This window comes from Paramisgurnus dabryanus, chromosome 5, assembly GCF_030506205.2.
Source record: "Paramisgurnus dabryanus chromosome 5, PD_genome_1.1, whole genome shotgun sequence".
NCBI classification, from domain to species: domain Eukaryota; kingdom Metazoa; phylum Chordata; class Actinopteri; order Cypriniformes; family Cobitidae; genus Paramisgurnus; species Paramisgurnus dabryanus.
In genome coordinates, this window is record NC_133341.1 from 23,146,745 (window position 1) to 23,159,340 (window position 12,596).

The window sequence follows — 12,596 nt, forward strand, 5'->3', positions numbered from 1 at the left end:
TGTTAGAATAACATATTCTGATCAAACGCCACAACATTGACGCGATGCACGACAGCCGCAACTGTGGTCCTGTTGAAGTCCGTCCAACCAGGACGTCAACCAGTCCGGATTATCGTCAATCCCAGAAGTAAAGACTCTGGTGAGATTAAAACATGTTTTCACATCGATGGAGTTTCTATAAATAGCCAGGCGTCGCAGAATGATGAGGATTCAGCAGCGCATCAGTAATCCATCTGAAGCAGCCACTAGATTACGATAAAATCACATCTGATCTACTTGACACATCGGTTTCAAGTTACTTAGCAGTAAGAAAGGGTTTGACTACGTTTGCCTGAAGCTGACACGAGTATCTCCGCCCACTGCTCAGTGAGATGCGAGTATAGATCTGCTGCTACCAAAAGAGCATTTTGTTCTGACAAACCAAGCCCTTTCATGACAGGATGTTTGGCTTTGTCACACGCCGGGAACGACAAAATGCAGACAATTTCAAAACAGCGACACTGTGATAAATAAATCATTATTGTGACTTCACCGGGAGCGATTCTCCAACTCATCCAAAATGGGATTTCTTCACCAGCTACACCTTCTCCTGTGGAAAAACGTGACTTTAAAGCGAAGAGGACCGGTAAGGGGATTTTCGTTTGCATAAATGGCGAATTTTAAATGCCGTGTTTTTAAACGTAGGCCTTTTTGGTTGGGTAAACATAGCGGGGTAACGAGAGATGCGCGAGCGCAGACGGGCGTTAGTCACGCACTCGATCGAAAAAGAAAGCGTCAGATGCTTTAATTGTTACACATTTATGACCGTCTGTTTTTTGATGTGTTTTATGTTTTGTTTACACATGTGTTGAACAACATTGGTGTGATTTTAGCATAAAGTTGTCGATTACCTATTAACAGGTTGTTTAGAAACCTAACAGGTTGTTTCCTGTTAGTTTGACTGTGATGGGCTTGTTGACCCACTCTTTTCAAAGCAGGTTGCGGTGATCTTTACCTTATGGATCTCTAGCCATTTTAATTTCAAGTACCCATAACAATATTTAAGAGTTAATTTTAAAGCTTGTTTTGTCTTATTTTAAATCGCTTTTAGTCATCTCTAGTCATTCCTAGGCCCCCTGGTTGAGAAACACTGCTTTAAAGATCTTGGTATGACGAGAGATTGTCAGTACAATTTTCAGGCTGGAGCCTGGTGCTGATGTTGAGTTCAACGTGTGCCCCTGCCTGTGAAAACTCAGTCATTTTTTGTGATTTGTATGGCCATGTCAAAGATATAAATTAATGTGAAATGAATGATTAAAATCAAATTTTGATGCTCCTAATCTCATAAGATTATGAGACGTCTGGATTTAACAGACGGGGTCACATTTCATCCCAAACATTCACTGCTCCTTGTGTGTTTCGAATCAGTGTGTTATTATAGTCTCCTAAAATGCACTTAAACAAAATAGTCACATGCTAAAATTGATATGATATACACTGTATAGACAAAAGTTTTGGGTGTCTGGGCCTTTATGATTGTTTCAGTCTGGTCTGAAGAACTTGACTGGTCTGCGTAAAACCCAGACTTGAACCCAGCTGAACACTTTGTTATGACTTGCAGGCTCAGGGCCAAAAACTCGTCACCCAAACTCATTAATGATTTGTACACAGGGGCACAGAAGTCGTCTTTTTCAAAACGGTTGCAACAAAGATGAAAACAAAATGATTTCAAATGGCGTGGAATGGTGTAGCATTAATATTTGTTTTGATTAAAATAACTGGATTAGATAAACAGGTTGTTTATTTTTAATGCCATTACAGCACGCAGGTTAGGTGAATTGGAGATGTCAAATTGCTCTTCCCTCAGTGTGTGTGTGTGTGTGTGTGTGTGTGTGTGTGTGTGTGTGTGTGTGTGTGTGTGTGTGTGTGTGTGTGTGTGTGTGTGTGTTGTGTGTGTGTGTGTGTGTGTGTAGATCACCGTGTGTATAGTTTTTGGACTGTGGAAGGAAACCATGTAATACCCATGGAGTAAACCCATGCTGACACAGGGAGAACATGTAATCTCTACAGAGAAAGACCTCCTGACCAAGCCAGATCTTGAACGTGGAACTTGGGGGACAGCAGTGCTCTGTTTGGGGTGGCCACTGTGCCGTCCCAAACATCTTTATTAGAAACAGTGTAGCTCTGGCATATGATATAGCACTGATGTAAAACTATCAGGAAACCTTATCCTTGTGCTTCAATTAAAGGCTGAGGTGTTCACCATTTGGCTTTTGAATGAGAATGGAATAGAGAATAAAGCAGAGGATCTACAGACTGTTGAACTGCCTTATAACAATGTGAAACTAATTAGGTCAAAATTAAATACAACATAAAATACTAGTATCAAAATACACATTTGGTTTTCTGTGTGGTGTACAAATGATTACCCCTGCACCAGAAGAGACGCCTCAGCCCAAATATCATATATCATGCCCAAATGACCGTTGGCTGAATGTCTGATGCATATGGCACACTTTTCTGGAAACACTTCAGCAGCTTTAAAAGTTATCTGATTGGTTGAATTGTACAGCATTTCCGGGAGACGTGTTTGTTGCGTTCTTTAACGGTCCGCCTGGAAACAATGCAAAGCTGAAAATAATGCAAAGTTTACTGTATAAAGTACCTAAAAGACGTCAGAGAGTTTGCTTGACATTGTTGTTATGAACTTTGTTTGCACACTGGTCTGTTTTTGTGGAGACATTTCCCCGCCCCTAAACATGACGGGGCACAAAGCGAAACGTAATTGGCTGCTTTACGTATCAGTCATATGTCCTCTGGGTGGTCTTTGGCCATTCAAAGTGGCCATGCTTCGCAGACCTTCAGAATGAAGGCTACGAGAGACTGACATGATGTATTTGTAACTACAGCAGTTTTATAATAAAGCTGCCAGATCTCTATTGACTCAGTAATGCTGTAAAGTAAATAAGGTTGATAGTGTTAATAGGATCATGGTCGAGAAATACAATGACTATTACAGGCATTATATTAATTAATGCTTCTTATACAATATGTCCTCCAAAAAATTTATGCACATTACACAAACATGTGTTACTCACAGCAATGCTCTGTTAAGGCTCAGTTAAGTTGATCTCAGATAGCACTCGCACATTACATAATTTACATAGTCAAATGTAATCCTTTTTACCCTGTTTAAACTTGTACTTAGCATATCTGAACAGAAGATAGGCTAGGTACAAATATAAACAGGGTCACTGTAAATTTGACTATGGAAATGACACATAATATCTACCTAAGAGCAACTGTATTGATGAGAGTTGCAGTGAATAATAAATGTTTATGTATGGTGCATAACGTTTTTGGAAGAAAGCATTATGGCTGCTATATGCAACTTGCAAAATAATGCGATAAATGATATGTGATATGATGCTTTAAGTTTGAAAAATCAATTTGGACTTATTAAAATATGTTGAAAATCGTGTAAAAACATACATGTTTGACATTCTTTCTGATCGGTGGTGACCATCTTTTTTGTCACAGCACACGCAAAGCACTCATCTTTTTTCTTTGCTAAAACTTTGACTATACATAATCTTTTGAAATATTAAATTAATGAGTTTTTGGTGCAAACTATTGGGATATGCATACCGTATTGCTGTATGCGCATCTATGATATTTCAATACATTGGATATTTTGTGCAGCCCTAGAAAGCATAAAGTTCATAACTTAGTTATTATCTTTACTTTTTTTTAAACTGGGGCAGGACAGTGCCTCAGTGGATGAGGTTAAGTTTGCATGTCCTCCCTGTGTCATTGTGGGTTTCCTTTAGGTACTTTGCTTTCCTCTCAAAAACAAGCAGGTTAGGTGTATTGGTGATATGAAATTGTCCTTTCCCTACTTTTGTGTAGATTAACCAGTTCTCACCATGAATATAACAATAGATGGCCTTAAGAAACCAACAAACAAATCTTTTTTTAAGCCTTAAGATGACGTCTTTTTATTACTGCGTAACCGAATTGGGATAACACTCAATCCATTTACTTATTTGACCTTAAGAAACTCAATTGTTAAGCATTGTTCCTCCATCTATACATGGAACCTCTGTGCCCCATTATGTTTTATTTTTAGAAACGGTAAGGTTTGCATTTGCTCACGTTTGCAGCAGACATCAGGCTCCCCTGAGATAAGGATCACCCCGGTAAGAATAGTAATGGTTACGCCAATAGAAAGGTTTGATCACATACAGTACGTTCACTTCAGGGGGGTGTTTGACAGCTTCGCAGATTGATGGACCCTGGGAAGTGGTTAGTCAGCGAAAGGTTTCAGCGGCGGGGGCGCTTTAGTGTGTTCTGTCCTGTGGATGCTAAATGAATGAACTCCAGTCGGTTCAACTCTTCTCTGACTGCTCGTTTTTTATTGGTTATACTAGCCAGGTCTCACTGTTAATACGTAGTGTTAAAACATAACTTTCAAAAACACAATATATTTTTTGTACATTTAAATAGATGCTGAAGAGTAGACATATTTGCAACATTTAATCGTATTATTACGTTTTTTTCAAAATGTAAAACATTTACAGTGTAATCTTCATACTATGAAGGTTGCTCTATAATTTTCCCATTCCCTTTAACTATTATATCGATAATGCTACCACCCTAATCTAACCCTCAACCCAAAAATATAATGTATTATTTTCATAGAATGCAACATAATGGACAGAAATGTGTAGGAACGTTTTTGTAATAAAATTAACAATATAGCATTTAAAAGATATTTTTAGCTGCTAATACAGTCCTACCAAAAACAGTTTAATAAAACCATGCACTGTTATAAATAAAAAGCATAACAGAGAAACAAGTGTAATGACTATAATTTATTTATTGCGAAATTTCAAAAGCAATACCAAAAGTAGTTAAAATGATGATTTGTTGCAGCTGCAGTCCTTTCTGAAGTACATAAAGTATAGAGAAGTATTAAAGTAAATTATTAATCTATGAGAACATTAATCAGGCTTCTCTCTGTGAGTGTTCTTTTTAAATTTCAAACGTACATCGACTGAAGGACGACAATGTCACAAATTTGTGACGCAGCACCAGGGCCGGCGTTCCCATTCACTGGCACTATCCCGCCTTCTCAGATCACCATTTTTTTAACTATTTAAAAATCACATTTGCCTAGTGTAATGTCTTCCTAGAGTGAATAAACTAAATAGCATGATTTTAGTTAAGGATGGTCTGTGAGGCAAGGTCGAATTTTGACTAAGCGCGTTCCCCCAACCTAATAACATTACGTAAAATTTCTTGGACTATGGAAAGCAAACACGAAGGCTACAAACATTCCATAATTTCAGGGTTGTATATTGCATTAACTAATTTCACCATGGACCAGGGGGTCAAACTCATCCCGGGCCACATCAGCATTACGGTTACTCTCAAATTGTATTACAACTATTTACTATAAACGAAGAATAATATTAAACTTTATAATTGTTAATATATTGAAACAAGACAGTCTTGATGATGTATGCAGCCTGGAAATGCGACTCCCGAACGCTGCTAGCCTTCGCATTAAGACATGGCCACTCAAGTAGTGTTCGCGTGCGAGGTACTGCTCGTTCTCTCTCATGCAATCATCAACATTATCAATATAATTATATTACAAAAAGACTTTGGCGGGACAATAATTAGTTTTGGTGGCTGCTAAAATAATCAATGTAGGAAATGACCTGCAAAAAATAAAACTTATAACAATAAAATAATCTGTAAACTCTCGCGGGCCACATAATTAACGTAATTTGTAAGCTCTCGCGGGCCATATGAAATGAAGGTGCGGGCCAGATTTGGCCCGCGGGCCTGGAGTTTGACACCCCTGCCATGGACATTCGAAAATTGAATAAAAAATAAACTACAGCAGCTGCTACTATTTCTGGGTCTGAGTTTCAAATAAGCAGTGTTGTGCTAATATGTAGGCATGCGTTTTTGTTGTTGTTGTATTGTGCAGAGCTTTGTACGTTGCTCACTGTAGCTGCAGTTTTTGTGGTTGTATCACAGAGAAATGTGTTTATATTGCTTTAAAACTTAAGGGACGTATCAAAGCTATATGTATTTTCTGGCTGGGAGAATTATTTGCATTCATGTGATCTTGGTATTTCAGACGCCCTCATGGCGCCGGCACTGCGTAGCATGCAGGAGCCAATAAGAGTTTGATATCAGTGTCGTAAAGCTTTTTGAGGCGCAATAATTTTAATTCATACCGAACTCGAAATTTGACGTTTACGGTCGCTGGTAAGAACCAGAATCAAGATCGCTGGATAAAGGGCTAAACTTGAATCTGTTCCTCGCAATCGTATGAATTATTGTTGCATAGGAGAAAACGCCTTTTGTGTGTCATGGGAAACAAACTAAATATTACGAAATGGTGAGATGATTACAGAAATGTAATTCATTTTAAGGTTTTAAAGTGTAGTCTTGTGTAATGTTATGCAATTCTCTGAAAGTCATGAACATTTCATTTGGTAAATACGTAGACTGTTTTAAATAAATAATTTAGAAAATATGGCTGAAAACGTCATTATTATGAGAAAGAAACGGCAATGCCCGCAATTTAAATATTTATATATATGAATACGTACAATTATGAATGTCTGTAAAGCCGTTAAAGGCAGGGTGCATAATTTTTGAAAAACGCTTTGGAAAAGGGAGTCGAGCCGACTACCAAAACACACTTGTAGCCAATCAGCAGTAAGGGGGGTGTCTACTGACCGACGTCATTGCCTGGGTTGCATATGTGAAGGTCCTAATTCTATTGGGGTAGTGGCATGTTTGTTTAGGTGATTTCAAATGTCAACATTGGCTTTCAGAGATCATGCACCCTGCCTTTAATACCTAAATAATTAATGAATTAGTCTCGTCACCACATCTATGTTATACATTTCAGTGTCTATGAGAAAGTAATTAAATGTACATGTGGTACAACCACACTTAACGTAAAAATACAGACGTATACTCACGTATACTCATGTTGGTTATACACAGCCGATATCTCTCAAAATGAACACCCTGTCCTGTTTTTCTCAGCTGACAGAATCCCACAAATTTGTCCCCCTTCTCTGCTTTTATTAACCTTAAACTGAAACATATTTCTTATTACATATGTCTGTTTGAAGGTTAGATGAACATTTATCCAAAACTGCTGATTTAATGCACTCTCTGCTTTTACCTTATGCCAAGTGCAACATAAGCTGACCTACTTCCTGCGAGCTTCAATCCCTGGCAGGGATGGGCATAGCTGTCTACGTATCTATGGAGACAGAGGTAGAAAGAGGGAAAATGATACTGTAGATGGATAAAGAGAAATTGTCAAAGCACAAACAGCATTCTGATAACCGGATAGCCATTAAAAATCCCAGCTGTGTGAATTATACATGCATGTAAAGAAATTACAGTATGTGTCCTCCGAGTGGGATTTGTACAGTCATCTTAAGAAAAGGAAATAATATAATAGGATCATACACCATAACATGAAAAATTTAGCATTTGTGTAGGTGAAGATGATTGGTGCAAGCCATAATACAGTAATTTACAAATATATGCCAAAAATGTTAACACCAGTATTTTTTACTACACCATGATTATGGTATTTACAAAATGGCATTACATAAGGTGCCTGTCAGCGCTATGAGAAATAAGAGTATGTAAATAGTCTTCGATTCTGGTTTGGCACAAGTGTAATGGGAGTTTGGCAAACTGCAGGGCTCTGTTTTATGACGAGAATTAAATTGGAAGGTCCATGAGAAATATTAAATGTACAGAGACTGTTGATTCAGCAAGTCATAAAGTAAGTTAGGCTGCATTACAGAGCGCTCTTTGAGAGTGTGCCTGTAACTTTGGCAAACTTGATTCAATTACTTTGAAAGAAGTTTAATTGCATTACCAAGATGAAATTAATATTTTTTGGATTGTAATTGACAATGACTCATTGAAATGCATCGTACTGTGATTTAAAATTAAATTTAGCAACGTACACGGATAAAAGGATCAATATTTGCGCTGTAACCCAGAGTGAAGAAGTATGATTGGTGTCTTGCATTAACTTACGTCACCATATATCAACTTTATCATTGCTAAGACGGTGTTACGTTTTGTGTTTCTCAAACACAGCTGACATAAAGATGCGTGCTGAGTGTCATGAAAACAGCAAAACGGCTGTGATTCTGATTTACACAGAACCTTCAGGAAAGGAAAATCTGGGCGCCTGTTTGTGAAATCCAGACTGGAAGTCTTATAATCTAATAATGAGATTGGGAGCATCAAAGATTTTAATTTTTGACATGACCTTACTCAGCCAATATTGAAGATATCAAGATGTGTGTGTGTGTGTGTGTGTGTGTGTGTGTGTGTGTGTGTGTGTGTGTGTGAGAGAGAGAGCATGACATCATTACATTGACGTAAACCGCAACCTTTACTACAGTAGAAAGATTGTGTTACTTGAATATTATTAACATTTATTGTATGATGGTAGAGCTTTGTGGCTCACCCACCAGTTGCATAAAGACGTTTCTGGAAAGCAGTGCTTTAGTGTGATATGAATCTGTAGTTCTGGTGTTGGGTGGGGCTTTCAGCTCTGAATCACAGTCATCAGGAAATCCTATTTTCTTCTAGTGTTGATGATTTCCTGTCAAAAGTAAAAGTGAAATGTATAACAAAAAGCATTGGTACATATTTGGTTATGTCATAGTCATGATACATGTTGTCTAAGCAAGCAAGTTTGCATTTAAAGGGCACCTATTTCGTTGCTAAAAAGAAGCGTTATTTTGTGCCTTTGGTATAATACAATGTGTTCGCATGGTTTATGGTTAAAAAACACATTATTTTCCACATTTTTGTAGCTCCAGATAAACTACTTTCCTCAAACGCTCTGATTGTGTAAAAAGCTCATCAATCTCATCGAATAGCTCTGTGTCCCTGATTGGCCAGCTAATCTGTACGTTGTGTTTGGCCTGAATACCTCTGACGTCAGCCGGAAATGTGACGCTCATTACCATGTTTGAAAGATTCGCTCACAATGCAATGCTAACAGGAGTTAACTTACAGGCTGAGAGTCCAAGCGGGAGTAATTATGATAATGTCGGTCTTGTCTACGTCAACAGGCCCATGAAGTAAACTGTTGCCTACAATCCACGTGTTTGTTGTAGTCCAAGAACACTTTTGCATTTCGTTAACAAGTACTTATACACACTTACACACCAAAGGAAATGTAAAATCGTGAATCTTTAAAAAAAAACATCTAATAACAGTCCAAACACAGCCCAGACGTCTAGGCTTAAACAAGGACGTCTTGTTAAACAACAAAATTTGGGCTGTTAGTGAAAATTTAATAGACATCTAACCATAGCCGAAAAATGAATGAAATATAATAAATGAGAGCAAACACCTTGTAATCACGGTTGACTTTATTTTTACAAAAATGACACATAACCAAATTCAAGTTTATTTTTGCTAGAAGTGGGTTTCTCTTATTGATTGTACAAAAATATGTGTAGTGCAAAAGGTCAGTATTTTTTGGTACATATGTAGGTGCATATAGGCTAAAAGCAAATTTTGTCAATGTTTTAGATTTTGTTAGCATATAAAGTGCCTCAAAGCTAACAACTAACACCAATAGACACAAAAATATATATTTGTTTTTGTTAAAGGCCATGCATCAAAAAAGTATGTTATTTTAGACAATGAATGTGTCGGTTGATAATATTAGTATAATATTTGGCACATAGTTTTTTAAAAGGTAAATACTCTTTTATGTCTTTTATTATGCCTTAACACAGTTTTCTTATTTAGCATATGAATAGCTCAGATGAAAAGCTGCTAAACGCTACCTCAACAAAAATTAGATAATGATATTGACCTTATGTTCTTGCGTATTATACATTTATCAAATATGCTGTTTGAAATTCACAAAATCTTGCTTTTTGGCCATTCAGAAATACCGTTTTGTTGGCAGAATTTGTTGAAAGACACAACATTTTTCATAGCTTGTGATATGCACACCATGGTGGTGCCGTGGTTATGACAACCGTCACAGGCCTACTGACTAATAATGTCCTTTTTATTTCCATTAAAGTGAAACTACTGAACCTAAACATAAGAGTCTGATAAAAAAAATTCTCATTTATCAGAAAACATGTCAGTGTTTAAATCTGAGGGCTATACCTATTTAAAATCGGTGTTGGGGTAACGCATTACAAGTACCGTGCATTACGTAATAATATTACTTTTTTGAAGTAACGAGTAAAGTAACGCATTACTTTATAATTGTACACATTAATATTTGAGTTACTTTTTTAAAAAAGTAATGTGAGTTACTTTTCAGTTTAATTAATTAGATGTAAAAAAACAATGTACTGCATTAAACTGAACGTATTAACGTAAAATTACACACTCTATGCGTGAACAGTTTCAGACCGAAATGGAGATGGCAGACCAGAGCTTGACATTTTTGCGATGGAAATATGCAATTTCTGAATGCAGAACTTCTCAGTCATAAAAAAACACCTGTAAAGTAAGAAAAAGTAACGCAAAAGTAAATTAAAAGTAATGTAAGCATTTCTTTCTATGAAAAGTAACTAAGTAACGCAATTAGTTATTTTTTTGGGGAGTAACTTAATATTGTAATGCATTACTTTTTAGAAGTAACTTTCCCTAAGACTGTTTAAAATATATTCTCTCCTGTTTGAAGTAATATTCGTTTATATTAGTTTGACATTTTTATGACCTTTTACTATAATACACAAAACTGGTACTTTGTTTGGTCACCAAACTTGACATCTAACTTTGCATTTTTATTACCCTTTACTAAAATACACAAAAATGGCATCTAAAGCAAAACCAGCTGAGAACCGCAGATACTGATAATCATCTCTCAGCTTATGGAATAAGTAGAGAAGTGAAAGTTTTTCTTTGTCCAGTGATGGGTGCCCTGCTAGCCTTGCATACTGTACCTCAGACAGCCTGCTAAATTATTGAGACATTCCCATACTCCTGAGAGAAAAGCAGCCCTGAAGGAAAATTCATTAAAATAAACATGAGATGAGGGAGAACAGAAATCAGGCAAGAGAGTGCCAGGAGAAAAGTGCTCAACCTAATGGTCAACCATTCGGGACAAACAAGGAAAAAGCTGATGGATAGAAATGTCTTGTGTGATTACAGCACTGAATGTGTCAGCCAGTGGCGTGAGTGCAGAATATAGAGATAGCAGCACTGGTGTGTTAAATAAAGGAATTTTTTCGAGGGTGCACAAAGCGAAGTTTGTCACAACATGTATGTAGCCCATCATGTGTGTGGTTCGTAATTTTAAAATATGATTTTGGCTCGTCGAGTGAACCTGTGTGCATCACGTGTCTTGTCAAAACAAGTGCCTGCTGCAGACGCGTCTAAAGGGTTTATGATAAAACAGATGCTTGCGTTTGCCAGATACTCGCATAATCTCATGCATAATCTGAGTTTACTGTTAAGGGAGTGTCTTGCGTGTATTTTGTGAACGTTAGCGTCTTTTTTATCATTATTTCGACAGGACACGTGATGCACATGGTTCACATGACGTAACAAACATATTTTGAAAACACGAGCAACACAAATTTTTATTTGCGACCCTCAGAAAAGCAGTCATGGGCCGCCACTCGTAGTAAGGAAACAAAGGGGCTGTTTACACTTGGTATTAAGATGTGTTTTCATCGATCGGATCACAGGTGGACGAGAGAGACACATTACGTTTACACCTGGTATTTAAATCCGTCTCTTTTGTCCACTTTCGACCGCTTCTGTCTGGATTACTGTGAGGGGACGGTCCGTGAGATGGTGGGCAAGTCTCTCTGCTGTCATTCAAACCCGAGCGGGAGTAATTATGAGTAAGGGTGTCACGATTTCGATTTTAAATCGAAATCGATCAAAATTAAGTCACAGCTTCGAACTTCGAATTAAAAAATGGAATCGTCGATTCTGCCACGCCCCCATGTCACGTCCGGTCGGCTTGCCAAGAGAGGGAAAAAAACTCTCAGAGATGCCTTTAAAAACATCTGTCCAGCGGAACGCGATCATATTTTAAAAACGAGGGATGCTACAACTCCTTGAAATGCATATCATAAACAGGATTACTGCCTAGTGATCTGCCTTTGGACAGAGCGCAGCTCTCTGCACGTGCGCGAGAGTGAGAGAGGCGCCAAGATGCAGCGGATTATATTTGAAACAAAAGGGATAGTTTGCCTCAGCTCGCATGAAACACATAAAACTGAACAAATACATAAGGATTACTACTTTAGTTTATGTTTAGACTTCGAACAGATGCGCGAGCGCGTGCACGTGAGACAGAGAGAAGCGCAGCTGCTAATGATGCTGGATTTATTTCAGATGTTATGAGTCCAAGACACGCGCATTAAGTCCGTGTGCATTAAGTCCATGTGTGCGTGCAAGAAGGAATCCTCTCTCTACAAGCTCTCGCGTTAAGTGAAGCCCACAAACTCTCATGCGAGTTGTGCAATGTGCATGTTAATGTTAAACTATAATAATAATAATAATAAATAATGGCATATCATTTTTGTCTTCAAAAAAATATGTAAAAATCG

General features: G+C 37.6%; 1 protein-coding gene across 1 annotated transcript in view; it reads left to right on the forward strand.

Moving 5' to 3' along the window:
• The first annotated feature begins 10 nt into the window (after window positions 1-10).
• abca2 (ATP-binding cassette, sub-family A (ABC1), member 2) overlaps window positions 11-12,596 on the forward strand; it is a 90,019-nt gene continuing 77,433 nt past the window's right edge. The window contains exon 1 of the mRNA XM_065250399.1: window positions 11-625. Coding sequence (XP_065106471.1) covers window positions 560-625 — 66 coding nt within the window. The 5' untranslated portion in view covers window positions 11-559. The remainder of the gene's footprint in view (window positions 626-12,596) is intronic.